General features: G+C 45.8%; 2 protein-coding genes across 5 annotated transcripts in view; one reads left to right on the top strand and one right to left on the bottom strand.

Annotated features, from left to right (window-relative positions):
• The window catches only part of Mrpl22 (mitochondrial ribosomal protein L22), an 11,535-nt gene extending 5,314 nt beyond the window's left edge, over positions 1–6,221 (bottom strand). The window contains exons 1-3 of the mRNA XM_029545788.1: positions 6,165–6,221; positions 6,036–6,084; positions 1,711–1,832 (exon numbers count right to left, since the gene is read on the bottom strand). Of these exons, the coding sequence (XP_029401648.1) occupies positions 1,711–1,832; positions 6,036–6,084; positions 6,165–6,192 (199 nt within the window). The 5' untranslated portion in view covers positions 6,193–6,221. The remainder of the gene's footprint in view (positions 1–1,710; positions 1,833–6,035; positions 6,085–6,164) is intronic.
• Positions 6,222–9,220: 2,999 nt separating this feature from the next.
• The window catches only part of Gemin5 (gem nuclear organelle associated protein 5), a 46,272-nt gene continuing 38,584 nt past the window's right edge, over positions 9,221–16,908 (top strand). For 2 of the 4 annotated variants that reach the window (XM_021213874.1, XM_021213873.1), the window contains exons 1-6: positions 9,221–9,472; positions 10,334–10,494; positions 11,932–12,113; positions 13,069–13,220; positions 13,596–13,715; positions 16,582–16,714. In XM_021213874.1, coding sequence (XP_021069533.1) covers positions 9,307–9,472; positions 10,334–10,494; positions 11,932–12,113; positions 13,069–13,220; positions 13,596–13,715; positions 16,582–16,714 — 914 coding nt within the window. In that variant the 5' untranslated portion in view covers positions 9,221–9,306. The remainder of the gene's footprint in view (positions 9,473–10,333; positions 10,495–11,931; positions 12,114–13,068; positions 13,221–13,595; positions 13,716–16,581; positions 16,715–16,908) is intronic. The other 2 variants (XM_021213877.2, XM_021213875.2) reach the window with 1 other exon arrangement.

The following is a 16,908-nucleotide window of genomic DNA, read 5'->3' as shown; positions in this document are numbered from 1 at the left end:
ACTCACTTTGTAGACCAGGCTGGCCTCGAACTCAGAAATCCGCCTGCCTCTGCCTCCCGAGTGCTGGGATTAAAGGCGTGCACCACCACGCCCGGCTAAGAACAAGTGTTCTTAACCACTGAACTCTCCAGCCCTTAAACTATAATTTTTTGACCAAGTAGATATTGAATAATTCACAACTCACAAAGCACTTTTTAGTAAGTTCCGTTGGGAGAGGAGCCATCTTGTAACCCTTTTGCAATCTGAAGCTGACAAACCAAGTGGCTGCTTTTTGAGACCTAAACACCTGTGAGCAGGGGACCAGCCAGGCATGGAGGGATCCAGACCCAGCACGGGTGCCTCCTGTGGCGGTCTGAATGAAAACGGCCCCTGAAGGCTGGCAGGGGGTGGCGTTATTTGAAAGGACTGGAATGTGATACGGCCTTGTTAGAGTGCTGTGTGGCCTTGGTGGAGGAAGTGTCATTGCGAGTGGCCTTTGAGGTTTCAGAAGCTCAGCTCAGGCCCAGTACTTCTTTCTCTCTCTGTTATCTGCTGATGTGGGTAGAGAACTCTCAGCTTCCTGTTCCACACCATGTCTGCCCCCATGCGACCATGCTGCCCACCATGGCAATAGTGGACTAAACCTCTGAACTGTAGGTCAGCCCCAATTAAATATTTTCTTTTAAAAGAGTTGTCATGGTCATGGTGTCTCTTCACAGCCATAGAAACCCTCAGACACTCCCAAAGTTCCCTATAGGACTCTAAAAGTCCACCTTCTTCCCATATTTCACCCTCCTACCACCTAAAAAAAATTTTTTTTAAATATTTTTAACTAAAAGTCTTTTTTACTAGATGGTTGGAGTTGTAACTCAGTTGTTATGTTTCCCTGGCTTTGAGCCATGGCACTGCATACATGGCATGTAGTAGTGCTCACGTGTAATTCCCAAACCATATAGCAGTTGTGTATGCATGCCTCCACAAATTCACTTAAACTGGACTTTGCTTTACATGTCACTAGAATAATCTCTGACAGTCTGAAGTATGCGACACAATAATTTTACCGCTGAGCAGCTAATAACAAGATACATGTCTTTGGTAGGCATCCAATGATTCAATACAAACCTGAAGTTTAAGGTTTGTATGTTACAGAAAGAAACAAAACTGTAATTGCGTCTAAATTCAAACATTCAATGGTTAAAGCAACATTTCCAACACATTATGCTTCTATCAGCTGGGTATGCTGGCACACAACTTTAATCCCAGCACTCAGGATGCAGAGGCAGGCAGATCTGTGTGAGTTTGGGGGCAGCCTGGTCCATAGAGTGAGAACAACCAGTGATACATCGATTCTGTCTCAAAAAAGCCTGATGATGATGATGATGATGACTATGACGACAATAACGACATTACCAACAAGCCTCATATAGTCAAAATCAGCATCTGGTACAGTTAGGTCAGTTAATTAGAACATGTAAATTATTTCACAATACCCCGTTAACCCAGAAAAAAAAAAAAAACTCACTGTTTGGCACATAAGAACACAAGTACTGGTCAAGCAGGGCGTGGTGGTGCACACCGGCAATCCCAGCACTTGGGAGGCAGAGGCAGGCAGAGTTTTCTGAGTTCAAAACCAGCTTGGGCTAAGTGTTGAATTCAAAACCAGCATAAGACCTGATTCAAAAGAAATTAAAAATAGATTTAAAAATTAGGGGATTACTTCTCCCTATAAACTTACTGCTGGTCTCCGAGGTTCACCAGGCAGCTGAGGTGGGTAAACAATCTTATTCTTCTTCTCCCATTTTCGAGAAATGTCAAGAGAAGCACTCGTGTGGATGCACGACGGGGGTAAAACCCTGAAAGGAAGGAAGTCCATAAGACAACAGAAACTTGGACCTTTCTGCAGTTCCGGGAGTCACATCACCACTACCCTGACAACTTCAGGCTCTCAGTCGGAAGTTCATTGACAGAATGCATTATCCAGACACTACAGAGCTGGTTTGCTGGAGGCTAAGAGTGAATGCTAGCGACTCGGGCAAGGCAAATGGGAGCTGGTATTAACCCACATCTGCCCTGACTGGTGAATGCAGACTCTCTGCGGTTAAGTCAGCTTTGTCCTAAAAACAGATTGAAAGAAGATGCAGTGGGCTTCTTCTTTATCTGGCCTGAGCAGTTACCCAACCTTGCTGAATACACGGGACAAATAAGAGAACCAGAAGGCAGTGTAAAACTAAAGCACAGGGAAGGCAGCAGAGGATGGCAGTGGCTTCGCAACTTTTTTAGAGGGGGTGGATTTGAGACAGGGTCTTACTATGTAACCCTGGCTGTCCCAAAACTCACTATGTAGACCAGGCTAGCCTCAAAATCACAGAGCTCTGCCACATCTGCCTCCCGAGTGTTGGGATTAAAGGCGTGTGCCACCACATATGGAGAAACAGCTCTTAAAGAAGATTCACCTAGCAGAGGATGAAGACGCACTCCCACAGGCGGCAAAGGGACAGAACTGAGAACTGAGGGCTGTGCTATCTCAGGAGAGGTCGGTGCTACCGTGAATGTCAAGTGTTAAAGCCATCAGAGAGGTAAGTGGGGGTTGAAAAGACTTGTATTAATGCTGGTTAGCAGACTAGGACTCGGTGATGAAGACCTTAAATTCGCTACTCCATGGCCTCCACACCCCAAATGTCCAGTTATCCTCCAGTCTCCCCCAGTAGCACGACTTCACTAAATACATCACTAAATAAACCTTCCTCGGATGTTCTACTGTGCATCTTCAACTTCTCTGTCAAAGCCAGTCACCAAGTATTATCGATGCTACCAAGAACTCTCTCAAATGCTTGGCCTCATCTCCTTCCTACTGCCACCACCCTAGTTCAGGACTGCTGTCTGCCACAACTGCAACAGTAGCCTCTCCCATCACCTCGCCAAATTCCAATCCCTCTTTCTGTGCTTGAGTACTGCATGGAGCCCCTTCTGAAACAAGGATGCTCATGTCTTCCTTCAGCTGAAAATCCTTTGTTGAGGTAAGAAAATGAGTGATTATTTTATTATTTATATATTTTAATTTTGTGTGTGGCTTTTCTGAAATAGGTTCTCTTTGTAGTCCTGGCTGTCCTGGAGCTCTCTATAGACTAGGTTGGCATATAGGCATCCACCTGCCTCTGCATCCTGAGTGCTGAAATACCAACCCCAGTTTTTTACTTATATATTATAAAGACTTACTTTTATTGTATGCATTTGGGGTATTTTGCCTGTAAGGACATCTGCACCACAGATATGCGCTACTCTTGTAGGAGAGAACAGAGCATTGGATGTCCTAGAATTGGACTTAACAGACAGTTGTTTGCCGACTTATGGTTCTGGGAATTGGACCCAGAGCCTCTGCAAGAACAACCAGTAGTGTAACACCCGAGCCATCCTTCCAGCCCCCGTGATTATACCTATCTTTTATCTATAATTCTATTTCTCGGTCTCACTGGCAACTGAGGGCCTTAGCAGATACCTACGTAATAAGAGAACTGAAACTTCCTATACTAAATGAAGCCTAGAAACAGAGACCTAACTGGAAGTGATGACCACTCTAGTCCGAAGATTATGTTCTTGAATATTTCCTACTGAAAAGAACCTAACTTCTGGAGGAAAGGGCAAGACCCAAAGCAGAGAGTAGGCAAGGGAGACAAGATATAGTTTTCCAGACCACAAACCAACCAAGCAAGGGCACAGGAACCCATGGAAAGTACCTGGGAGTCACCTACAGACAACCCCATAGGCCGGACTGGGACAACCCAAGCATTAGTAAAGATAAAACCTTCATGGTATCATCTTTGATATCAAATACATTTAAGGCCATAGCGAAAGAGCACAAAGAAGATATTTAGTAAAAATCCTTAACCCAACACCTAGGATTCTCAATAAATTTCAGATATAGTTATATTTAGTACGAGAGCAATATGGGTTCTATTCTGTAGTTGGATGACTAATCAATACGTCACACCCTGCAGTATCCAACACAGCATAGCACTGACAGCCAGTGTTACTGAAAATGAGATCCAGCAGGGCGTGGTGGCGCACGCCTTTAATCCCAGCACTCGGGAGGCAGAGGCAGGCGGATTTCTGAGTTCAAGGCTAGCCTGGTGTACAAAGTGAGTTCCAGGACAGCAAGGGCTATACAGAGAAACCCTGTCTCGAAAAACCAAAAAAAAAAGAAAATGAGATCCACTGATGAACAGTTATGTCTTGTCTCCCTCCAAATACATCTGCGATCTTGAGGCCTTCAAACTTTCTTCTCCAGTTTGAATCACGGGTGTTTACAATTCTACATAGTTACAGCCAGTGGGCAGGCACACTGTCATTTCACTGGGCCTTGGTCTTCATATATGTAAGAAAGAGGCGATGTCTCTAAGGCCTCTAACATCATTTTATATCATCACTCACAGCAGAGTGACAGAACCATAGGCTGCTCAACTCTGACTTCAATCCTTCTGAGAAGCCATTAGGATAAACTATTAAACGAGATTTCTTGAGAGTGGAGTACCTACTGTCTGCCATCCCTTAAGAAGCACTGCCTTGTGCTACATTCTTTCCAGTAGTGACAAGCGCCAACAGGCCCCAAAAACCTGGGCGCTGTCCCGAGGCAAAAGTTCAAGGGAACTCAGTCTCCTGGAATGGTGGCATTTTGTATAACGAATGTTCCAATGTCCTTGCTTTAGTTGGGAAACAGATCCATGTGCTTTCCCTTAATACATAGACTTATCAGATTCTGGGTAGTCGGTCCTTGAGATGACCCCTGGGGTCTAGGCAGCTAGTCGCTGCCCAACAAAGGAATTTATCACTCGAGGAAGAAGGAAGTTTGTGATCTAAAAGGCACCAGGGTGGATACTTAGAACCATAGGTAGCTGAGTTACACCCATACACTAGCATTACAATGGCCTAAGGGGAAGGTNGACTNTAGGATCTTTGACAAGGACATGAAGCCCTTGCCCCCAGCTNCTGACTTTGAATTGTCTTTAGGTGNGGCTGTNTTTGATCCCAGTTGTGAACATTTTATGTTATCCCAGTTGTTTCCTGCCAGCCCTTCCAGGTTTGCATTCCTCTGTTTTGTGTACTTACTTCCGTTTCCTTCTGTATAAATAGTCTGATGCTCAATTTGACAATTTGCATTCAGATACCACACTCTCTTGTGTCCGTGTCTGTTTGTCACCCCTCATTCGCCGAATCCTCGCTCACCTGCAACCAGAGACCCGTTCCCCGCAGATCAGGGACCCCAGAAAGTCCGTCTGCGGCAGCCTTGCATTTCTCAAAACCTCAATACAGATTTGGCAATTAATATGGTGTCTGGTAAATTAAGTATGCCATGTATTAATAGTGACAAAGTTTCATGAATACTTACAGGTTTTATGACTGAAATGGGTCTTAAACGGAATCAAACAACTGTAATTATATTAAGTCAAAATATTGCTCCAAACGAAGCGATTCATTTGCAAGTACTATATACGTAATCGAAACTTCGGATGTACCCTATGGATCCATGCCAGTGCTAACTCAACTGCACAGGGACGCTTGTATCCTAGCACGACATTGCATGGCCTGGGATCCCAGCCTCTGACTAGTAAGCAGAAGCCAGACTGACTTATGGAGAGAGACTCAAACAAGCAAAAGGCTTTCTCGAGAGGCTCCGGAATGCCCTGCAGAGCAAAAGACTCAAACTCCAGTTGCTGAGAAACAACACCGAGGAGTGTACAAGGTCAAGCAAGCCTCGAGTCTCCACACAGCCCTTGCCCACGACAAGTGAACAAAGAAATAACCAGGAATGTTTGCTGGTATACCACACAAGGTCCAAGAGTCGAATCGTGCCTACGGAATAGGGAGAGGCTGGTCAGAAAACACCGAGAGGAACCCCCGGAGGCCACAGTCCTCGCGGGGGTCTAAAGCGCTCCCGGGCCGGGCCGGGCCGGGCCGGGCCGCCGTCCGCCTGAGGCCGAAAGGACTGCCTGGCACACCAGTGCACTGTGAGCGATGCAGACCGGCGCAGCCTGCTAGGATCTTCGTGGCAGGACTCTTACCGCAGCGTCTGCGTTGCCCAGATCCCCAGGTTAGGTACCCGCAGTGCACCTGCAATGTGAATACGAGCTGTCAACTTCGATTCTCACTACCTCCTCCTTCCCAAATTCTAAGAAAGCCTCAAGCCTTACCCAACTCTCGCAGTAGTGCGGCCGCCATGCTGAGCCCTACGGAAGCCGCCGGGTTCAAACGCCGGCTGACTATACGCATGCGCAGTCCGAGGCCGGCTTTCCCTCCGACCCGAAAAGTCAGAGTGCGTTGTCGTCATGGAGACCAGGAATGCGTCGTCCTTGTGAAAAGTCTGGTCAGAGCAGTCTTTCTTTGGAGTGAATGACCTCATAAAGATTGAAAATCAGAAAAATTGTGATCTCACCTCATAACAGCCTGAAAAGGGCAGGGGAGCCTGTTAATCCTAAATATTTGAGGCCAAAGATACGAAAAAGACCACTGATCCAAATCATAATGGCCAAGTTAATTAAAGCAAGCAATTAATTAAAGCAAGCTTTTTTATTTGCATGCAGGAATTGCCTCCCCACTAGACAACGTTTGAGAAGGCAGCATCGGAAGACGCGGTTTCTCTAGCTCAGGGGTTGGGTGTTTCCAAATGGATTTGCTAGGTGGAGGTTACAGAAGCAGACTAATCAAGTTAGTCCTGTAACCACCTCCTGAAAGAAAGTTATGATCGCAAGGTGGTCCTAAAGAAGGTAGTCATAAAAACCTTTTGAAGCAAAGGTAGGGTTAACAAGATAGTTTTGAAACAAAGACACAGTTGCCATTTCCTGGAACCCACAGAACCATGTTTGGTTAAGATTACAGGTGGGGCCGGGCGTGGTGGCACAAGCCTTTAATCCCAGCACTCGGGAGGCAGAGGCAGGCGGATTTCTGAGTTCGAGGTTAGCCTGGTGTACAGAGTGAGTTCCAGGACAGCCAGGGCTATACAGAGAAACCCTGTCTCGGAAAACCAAAAAAAAAAAAAAAAAATTACAGGTGGGACATAACCCAATCAGTGAGAAACGGAGGTTTAATCATAAACAGGAATGAACCTCGTTTGCCTCTACTATATGATAGCTTTTAAGCCTAAAATGGAGCAAGACTGGTTCATCAAACTCTGTCTTTAGTGGACCTCAGGGTTCTTGTTAAAAATGACTGTAACATCAACATGTAGGAGACTGGTGTTAAAGAACCACCGTCATACACAAGCCGGGCTCTGTCTCGGAGAAAAAGGAGCCTGGGGGGGAGGGTAGTGCCACATGTTTGTAATCCCAGCATATGAGAGGCTGAAGCAGGAAGAGCTCCACAAGTTTGATTGTCACCCTGGGCTGCAAATTCCAGGCCATTCAGAACCACACAGTGAGACTCAGACTCCAAGGAAAAGAAGAAAGGGGAAGGAAAGATCACTGTACTTACACAAATCTGTGAACGTTACTGAGAAAACTCTTTCAGAAACCAAGGTGCCTGGCATGGTGGCCCACATCTTTTATCCTAGCACCCAGGAGGGCAGAAGCAGGTAGATCTCTGTGAAGTCAACACAATCTGGTCTACAGAGCAAGTTCCAGACTAGTCAGAGCTGTATAGTGAGAGCCTGTCTCAAAAATAAAATAAAATAAAATAGCCAACGGGATGGGGTATCATAGAGATGGTCCAGCTGGTTAAGAACTTTAGACCAGGGCTGGTGAGATGGCTCAGTGGGTAAGAGCACCCGACTGCTCTTCCGAAGGTGCAGAGTTCAAATCCCAGCAACCACATGGTGGCTCACAACCATCCTTAACAAGATCTGACTCCTTCTTCTGGAGTGTCTGAAGACAGCTACAGTGTACTTACATGTAATAAATAAATCTTTAAAAAAAGAACTTTAGACCAAGTCTGACAAGCTGAAGTCAGTCTCTAGGCCCCATATCATGGAAAGAGAGCACCAACTCGACCTCTGACCTCCATACACACACATTGTGAAATATGAGCACACACACACACACACACACACGCTAAATAAATAATAAAGACCCAACATGATGTGCAATACCCTGTTTCTACTAACCTCAAGGTTGACTAAGAGATGAGCTAATACGTTTGTGTGCATTTACCGCCATATATACCTGTATTTAAATCTCATTTCGTCCAGCAATCCAGCAAGGCGAGTATTAAGTGAGAAACATCTGGGACAGATTGGACCTAAGCTCCTGGCAAAACTAGTGATCAATGTGGAGCCTGGTGACTCTGAATTTAGTGTCCTTGCTATGCTAGCAGAGGTATGGGCTCTCTATTAACGATAGCCACTGCAAGATTTCATCTGCCGAGTTCCAGGACAGCCAGAGCTACACAGAGAAACCCTGTCTCGAAAAACCTAAAAAAAAAAAAAAAAAAAAAAAAAAAAAAAAAAGATTTCATCTGCCACATTCAGGAAGTGCAAACAGCAGTACAGTCGAATCTGAGCAAGTTGCTTGGGTTTGAGTTGTAAGCAGAGTCCAATTCTCTTTTCCCACCAGTTCTCACAGTATCGGCACTCCATCAAGCAGGACGGAATGTCAAACCTCTGCTCTGTAATCTTTGAATACCCCAGAGCCCGGAATCGGAATTCCCACCCAACTACGGAGTCTCTTCCTGTCTTTTCTGATTCCTGACTCATTTTATTTATTTTGACAGGCTCTCACACTATAGCCCAGGCTGCCTGGCCTGGAGCTCACGGCAATCCTCCTGCCCGAGTGCTGAGCCAGAGCTCAGATTCATTCTTTTAGTATTTCAATTAAATACACTCTTGCAACTGTCTTTTTTGGTTTTTCGAGCCCTGGCTGTCCTGGAATTCTCGAACTCAGAAATCCGCCTGCCTCTGCCTCCCGAGTGCTGGGATTAAAGGTGTGCGCCACCACGCACGCCCGGCGCAACTGTCTTTAAAACACCTCTCAAAACTGGCAAAGTACGCCGCTACGCAGCATTAAAAAAAAAAAAAAAAAAAAAAAAAAAACTTAATTGGGATACTGAACGGCTTTTATTTAGCGCGTGCGTGCGTGCGTGCGTGTGTGCGTGTGTGTGTGCTCAGTGGCTGGTTGGCGGGTTCCACAGGTCTAAATCCTTAATTAAGGAAAATACGTAACCTCAGGGCTAGAATTTAGTCCCAGGCGGCGCACGGGAGCGAGAGGCGCGGGTTGGGCCTCAACGCGCTCCGTAGCGCCCGCCTTCAGGGGCGGGGTTTAACTCGATCCCGCCCCCTCCCGCTCCACGCCGCGGTTGCGAACCACCGTACCGGAGCTCCTCGGCTGAGCCTGGGCGGCCGCGGAGATGAAGCCGGAGCCGCGGACGCTGCCGCCGTCCCCCAACTGGTACTGCTCGCGCTGCAGCGACGCGGCGCCCGGAGGCATCTTTGGCTTCGCTGCGCGGACCTCCGTCTTCCTCGTCCGCGTGGGCCCGGGCGCGGGCGCGAGCCCAGGGGCGCCCCCGTTTCGAGGTGAGCCCCCCACGGGTCGGCGCAGTCCTTCCTGTCGCCCTCTTGGCGGTTCTGTAAGTCGCCCGGTCCGGCGGCGCGCGCACGTGGCCCCTCACGCTTGAAGGGACTGACCCAGCCTAGACCCGGCGTTTAGGATGCTCCTGGCCTTCCTACTTGGCCAAGGCCCTGCCGGCCCCTAGTACGCCCCCTGGGGTGGGGGCTGTTCTCCATCCTCTGCTCCCGCTGGGCAATCACTTGATGCTGGTGTCTGTGAGATCAGTGGGGAGAGTCTGAATTTGCGCCAGAGGCAATGAAGCGTGTCTGTGACTCCCAGCTACTTGGGAAGCTGAGGTTGGAGGATTGCCGCGCGTTCAAAGTCAGCCTAGGCTACGTTATATGAGTTCCAGGCCAACCAATGGCTCCATAGCAAGATTTTAACTCAAAAGAAAACGGAACAAATAAAAACCAAGGACTGATTTTTTTTTTTTTTTTTTTTTTTTTTACACCACTATGACTGGCTAAGATTCTTATTTTTCTCCCCCCCACCCTTTTTTTTTTTTTTTTTTTTTTTTTTGCCTTGCGTTAGGATATGCCAACTTACTGTGTTCCTTATGACCTATGGCAAAATTAAGTAAATATGGCTTTCATGTTCACCGGTGAGCTAGGACTGGTCCTCAACCTGTAAACCTGGCTTGACAAAGGACGTGAGCATTGCTTTATAGATGAGAATACTGAGATTCAAAGAAAATGAACCTGTAGAACGTCCCAAAGTACAGGCATCACTGACACGCAGCGTTTCTGTCATTCGTCTGTGGATGTTTCTGTTCCATGTGTGTTAAGTGACTTCTGTTTATCGTTAACCAAGTCTGGTCTTGCTTGCAGTTGTAGGAGAGTTGGTGGGACACACTGACAGAGTATCTGGTTTCACTTTTTCTCATCACCCTGGACAATACAACCTCTGTGCCACCAGCTCAGATGATGGGACTGTGAAGATTTGGGATGTAGAGACCAAGACTGTAGTGACAGAACACACACTCCATCAGGTAATGTGCATCCTCGTCCTTAGAGCTCATGCATATGGAGAAATGCTACTAATTTGTGTTGATTACTTAGATATGTTGGAAAGTCTCTCAAATCCTTTTTTTTTTTTTTTTTTTTTTTTAAAGATGCATGTTTTGTTTAGAAAGTAGAGTTTCTGGTGGTGGCTGTGACTCGGCTAGGTAGAGTGCCTGGCCAGCATGCTCAAAGCCCTGGGCTCAGTCTCCAGAACTGCATAGATGGACATGGTGGGGCACACCTGCAATCATAGCACTTGGGAAGTGGGGGCAAAAAGATAGGGAGTTCCAGTCCAGCTTGGGCTGCAGATCCTGTCTTTCGAGAGGTGAGCGGTGAGGCGAGGAGAGGAGAGGGAGAGAGAGACCTTCCACAAGTTAACTAAGTTACCTATTTATGAAAGTAACATTAAAGTATGACTAAATCTAGCTACACACACACACATATATACATATATAGAGAGAGAGAGGAGGGGGGAGGCAGTTTTTCCAATGTATGTCTGTACACCAAAAGGGGACATTCAGATCCCATTATAGACAGTTTAAAACTACCGTGAGAGATCTAGGAATTGGACCTGGGACCTCTTGATGAGTTTCCAGTGCCTTTAACCACTGAGCTGTTCTCCAGGCCCTAGTCACTAACTTTTACCTGTGGCTGCTTTCATGATATAACAACAGAATTGAGGAACAGCGACAGAGAGCATGGCCTACAAAGTCTAACAGAGCCAATAGGTCCATAAAAAATAAACACCCGGACTGATGAGAAGGCTTTCCAGGTGCAAGGGCTTGTTCTGGAAGCCTGACGACCTGAGTTTTGATACTTTTGTTTTATCTTGCTTTCTTTAATTGAATTATGTATGTGTATTTCGCCTGTATGCCTGGTGTTTGTGATGGTGAGAAGAATGTGAAAACTGAAGTTTCTGGTGATTGTTGGTCACCTGATAAGAGTGCCTCCTACTGTCCCAAAGGACAGTTGGGTTCTCATCACCCTTGTGGATTGGTTCATAACCAAGTCCAGATCCAGGGAATTCATTGACCTCTTCTGGCCTGCATAGACACACACGTGGCATGTGTTTGCACACATAAGTAAAAAGTGTGTGTGTGTGTGTGTGTGTGTGCGCGTGCACGCGCACGCGCACACATGCACATGCATATCCATGTCAGTGTCCCCAGGCATGGTGGTGCATGAATGCAATTCTAGAATAGTATACTCAGGAGACAGGCAGGAGGATTGCCTTGAGTTCCAGTCCAAAATTACAAAGTGAGACGGTCTTAAAACCACACAAAAAGTTTTAACTTTAGATTTGCTATATTACTATACAGGTAGTTATCGCATATTTCTTAAGTACCTCTAATGTGCATAGCATTAGGCTGGTTTACAGCCCAACACTGACAAATGAGACTCACCTGACTTTGCTTTGTTTGAAGCACACAATATCAGCACTGCATTGGTCTCCGACAGTTAAGGACTTAATAGTCTCTGGGGATGAAAAAGGAGTTGTTTTCTGTTACTGGCTTAACAGAAATGACAGCCAGCACCTCTTCACAGAGCCCAGGACCATATTCTGTCTGACGTGTTCACCTCATCACGAAAATCTAGTAGCCATTGGGTGAGTACCGAGTGCTGTGCTGTCTGCTGGTGGTTTGGCTTAATTTATGACCCTGCTTTTCTTTCCTCTCCTCAGAGGAGGACTGCAGCCCGGGTGTCATCTCTCCTGTCCTCAGAGGAGGACTGCAGCCCGGGTGTCATCTCTCCTGTGAGCTCTAGATCCAGACTCTGCTTTGCTCCCTGTATTTCTATGACACCGTGTTTTCTTCTCTATGTCTAAATTTTCAAGCCACCCTTCAAAAGTTAGAAGTGCCTTCTTTCCTCTTGGCTGACTTAGACTATCCTTGGATGTGGTGTTAACTGTAGAGTGTCAGGTGACTCTGCTTCATGTACCTGAACTAGGAATGTGTGTATCCTAACATGTACCTCACGAATAGGACAAAGAAAGCCAGCTTCATGATACACTTTATGAAGCCTTTGGATGTACAAAATGGTTTGTGTCTTACTTGGGAACATTTATGAAGAAAGACTAGGGATGCTAGATTATAACTCAGAAACATTGGCTACCACTGGAAAATCAAAGCAGAAATTTGGTAGGAGTAGATATAAGCTTTTTTTTTGTTTTATTTTTGTTTTTGTTTTTCGAGACAGGGTTTCTCTGTATAGCCCTGGCTGTCCTGGAACTCACTCTGTAGACCAGGCTGGCCTCTGCCTCCCAAGTGCTGGGATTAAAGGTGTGCGCCACCATGCCCGGCAAGCCTTGTCTTTTGAATTAGGGTCTGCCTTGGAAGTCTGCAAACAGCTGTAAAAGGAGGTGGGGCATGGTGGAAAAGGAGTCTCCATAGAAAGAGTAGTCTAGAGTCTCAGGGTAAGCATATGCGGGATTTGAACTGGCATCTAAACGACAGAAAAGAAGAAAAAAGAAAGTTGTGCTGCTTGAGTTAGAACTCAAACAGGTGAGAGGTTTGGCAGTGTGAATCTGCAGGCTCCTGAAATGTTTCTAACTTATTTTTCAGCTACAAAGATGGCATAGTGGTTATCATTGACATCAGTAAAAAGGGAGAAGTTATTCACAGACTTCGAGGCCATGATGATGAAATCCACTCCATAGCCTGGTGTCCTCTGTCTGGTGAAGACTGCTTATCCATAAACCAAGAGGAAAACTCTGGTAAAATGATGGAAGGAGAGCTCTGCTCTTTCCAGACCTAAGGAACTAAGTGTTGAATTGTAGCTTCTGAATTATACTTAGAACAGGAGCCTCACAGATTAAACTAGGAAATGGGGAGGAGCTGAGTTTGCGGAGTTACTTTGTAACCACAAGTGCATGTTCAGTGTAAATTAAAAATAAGCAGTTACTAGCTGCTCTTCCAGAGGTCCTGAGTTCAATTCCCAGCAACTACATGGTGGTTCACAGCCATTTGTTACGGAGTCTGATTCCCTCTTCTGGTGTACATGAAGACAGAGCATTCATATATATATATATATATATATATATATATATAAAATAAATCTTTAAAAAATAAAATCTCTAATTCTTTCCTAGAGGAACTTGACATTCCCAATGGGAAGCTTATAGCAGAAACCCCCATCACAAAAGGCTGCTACTTAGCCACAGGAAGCAAAGACCAGACCATTCGAATCTGGAGCTGTTCCCGCGGCCGGGGTAAGGTTGATGCCTAGAGGTTAACCTGCTTTCTTTTCTGTTGCTATGGTAACACAACAAACCACCTTGGAGGGACTAAGTGATTGTAGCTTAGTTCTAGGTTCTGGTCCATCATTGTATTACTTTTTTTAAGAATTGATTTGCTTTTATTTTATGTGTGTAGGTGTTTTTGCATAGACATATGTCTGTGTGCTATGTGTATGCTCATGGAGGCCAGAAAAAGGCACTGGCTTCTCTAGGAACTGGAGTTATAAACTGTTCTTGGTCACCATGTGGGTGCTAGAGAGCAACAAGTCCTCCTAACTGGTGAGCTGTTTTCCTCCCCTGCTCTGCAACCCATTCTTCAGAGGAGTCAGAATGATTCGGGCTGTCTCTTCCGCAGTGAGGAGCAGAGAGGAGAGCGATTGCTGCCCACCTGCTGCTCAGCTTTCTCTACGCTTAGCAATTCAGGACCTAAACCCACGGACGGCACCACCCATCTGCAAACTGCTCCAGCTCCTCTCTGCTGCTCTGATAAAACACAGACCAAAAGAAACTTGGGGGTCGGGGGGGAAGGTTTTGTTTCAGCTTCTAAATTACAGTCTGTCACTGAGGGAAGTCAAGGTGGGAACTTGACGCAGAAACCGTCCAATGTGCCGGCTCACTCCCTGGCTCAGCTGGCTTTTTTGGATAGCCTGGGACTGCCTACACAAGAAATGATACATCCCATAGTGGGCTGGGCCCTCTATCAGTTGACAGTTACCCACAGTCATACTCAGAGGCCAAACTAACCTAGATAATCCCTCACTGAGACTCTCTTCCCAGGTTTTCTGTTTTGTCCCAGTGTCTCTTCAGTGGCAAATCCTGTACTGTGACAGTAGAATTATCTACTTGTTTTGTTTCATCTCGTTCCAAGAATATCATCTAGTTAAAATCTTGCTTACCAGAAAGTCGCTGTCCCTATAACCTGTTCACACCTCTCTGTTTGGACATCTGGCCTTTGTGTCTGTTTTCTGGCTCCTTCTAGAAGGCAAGAACTCCAGCGTGGCTGAGAGAGCCTTGCCTGGCATGCACAGTAAGGCTCTCTTAGGTCTTGCTATGTGGACCAAGCTGGCCTCAAATTCAGAGATCACCTGAGAACAAGATCTTTACTGTAAGAACATAAATAATGGGCTTTCCTTGAGTGTTAAGAATGGAAAAGCAGTGATATAGACTCAGTGTGCGCACTGAGCCCATGAACAAGCTGGCTATGTTACATTGTCTTCAAATTTTTATTTAGCGCTGTGAGGTAGGGGCTTTGTGTGCATGAAGGTGCACATCGCCTTTATGTGAGTTCTGGGGATCAGACTCATCTGTGTGGCAAGCACTTTGTCCAGAGCCATCTCGCCAGGCCCATCACCTGGTTCAAATTAGGCTAAACATTCCTTTCCCCCCAAGACACTTATCTGAGAATCCGTGAACACAATGGGTGTCCACAGTAGCTTTGTGTCCTCCTTGTACAGCAGATCTGCTGGAGAGTTCTGAAAAAACAGTGTTTTCTGTACTCCACTTGGAATCTCCCAAATCACATCTCTGAACTTGGACCCTGGCATGTATGTGTTGCTTTGTTTTGTTTGAGACAGGGTTTCTCTGTGAAGTCTTGGCTGTCATGGAACTTGTTTTGTAGATCAGGCTGACCTTGAACTCAGAGATGTGCCTGAATCTGCCTCCTGAGTGCTGGGATTGAAGGTGTGCTCCACCATACCCAGCTGGCATGTATGTTTTTAAAGCTGTGCTTGTGGTTCTGATGGCCAGTACAGATGATTGGGTCAGTGCTGGTGAAGTTTTCCTTTTGAGGGTTAAGCGACCCTTTCACAGGGGTTTCATATCAGATATCCTACATAACAGTTACTTACATTATGATTTATAACTGCAAAATAACAGTTATGAAATAGCAACAAAAATAATTTTATGGTTAGGGGTCATGACATGAAGAACTATATTAAAGAGTTGCAACACTAGGAAGATTGAGAACCATTGAACTAGGAATAGGAGTTAACTAGGAGAATTCCACTATCGTGTAGTTATTGAAAAGTCTCAGGTTAGGTTCTCATTCTAATTAGGAACTCAATCCCCACACAAAGATACTACTAGCATGTGTGCATGTTCATGCATTTGCAGGCCAAATCATCTTTGGTGCCATTACTTAGGCACCATTTACAGACAAGATTTGGAACTTGACAAGCCAGCTAAGCTAGAAAGTTAGCCACCCTAGCAGCTGGACAAGGATCTTCCCGTGTCTGGTTTCCAATGTGGGTCTTGCGGATCAACTCAAATCTTAACGTTTGCAAGGTGAGCACTTACGGGCTGGACTGTCTCCTAAGCCTGTCCCAGACAGAAAGCCTGAAAAGGTTGGTTTGACCTAAACGTGGTTAGACTGGTCTTATCATAGTAATATCTCCACAGTAAAAGGACATGTTCTTTCTTGTGTGTGCACATGTATGTAGAGGTGATGTTGCATGTCTTCCTTGGTTCTTCATGTTTATTTTTTCTCTCAGCCTTGTTTTGTGAGACAGGTTTTAACTGAACTTACTGCTCAGTGATGAGGCTAGATCAGCAACTGGTCAGCAGCTCCAGGGATCTATCTGCCTGCGTCTGTGCCCCACCCCAGCAGTGGGGTGATAGGTGTAACCCACTGCACCAGGCTGCTGCTGCTTTTTCAGTGGGTGCTAGGGGCCTAAGCTGAGGTGTGAATGCTTGCAGGGCAGGCAGTTTCATCACTCTAGCCCCCAAGGTTTTACTGTTAATTAGCCAAACAATTTGTAAACCATAGAAATGAGGGTTGCTAGGAGGGGCACTCCACTGCTTCCCTGCCCTGAGAGCAAATCGACTTTCCTCTAATCTACAGGTGTAATGGTTTTGAAATTGCCCTTCCTGAAGAGAAGACATGGGGGTGTGGACCCAACAGTTAAAGAACGGCTTTGGTTGACACTTCATTGGCCTAAGAACCAACCAACACAGCTGGTATCCAGTTGTTTTGGGTAAGTGTTGGGGGTCATACTTTCTAATAAATATTGTTTTCCTGTTGAGATTCAAAAATTCTAGGCTAGTATGTTCAGAAAATAGAGAAATAACCAAGATTATCATTGTTCTTCCTTCTTTCTTTCTCTCTTTTTCTTTTTTCTTTCTTTCTTTCTTTCTTTCTTTCTTTCTTTCTTTCTTTCTTTCTTTCTTT

The sequence above is a fragment of the Mus pahari genome, chromosome 14 (genome assembly GCF_900095145.1).
Source record: "Mus pahari chromosome 14, PAHARI_EIJ_v1.1, whole genome shotgun sequence".
Classification (NCBI taxonomy): Eukaryota; Metazoa; Chordata; class Mammalia; order Rodentia; family Muridae; genus Mus; species Mus pahari.
This window is presented reverse-complemented; position numbering and strand designations above follow the sequence as displayed.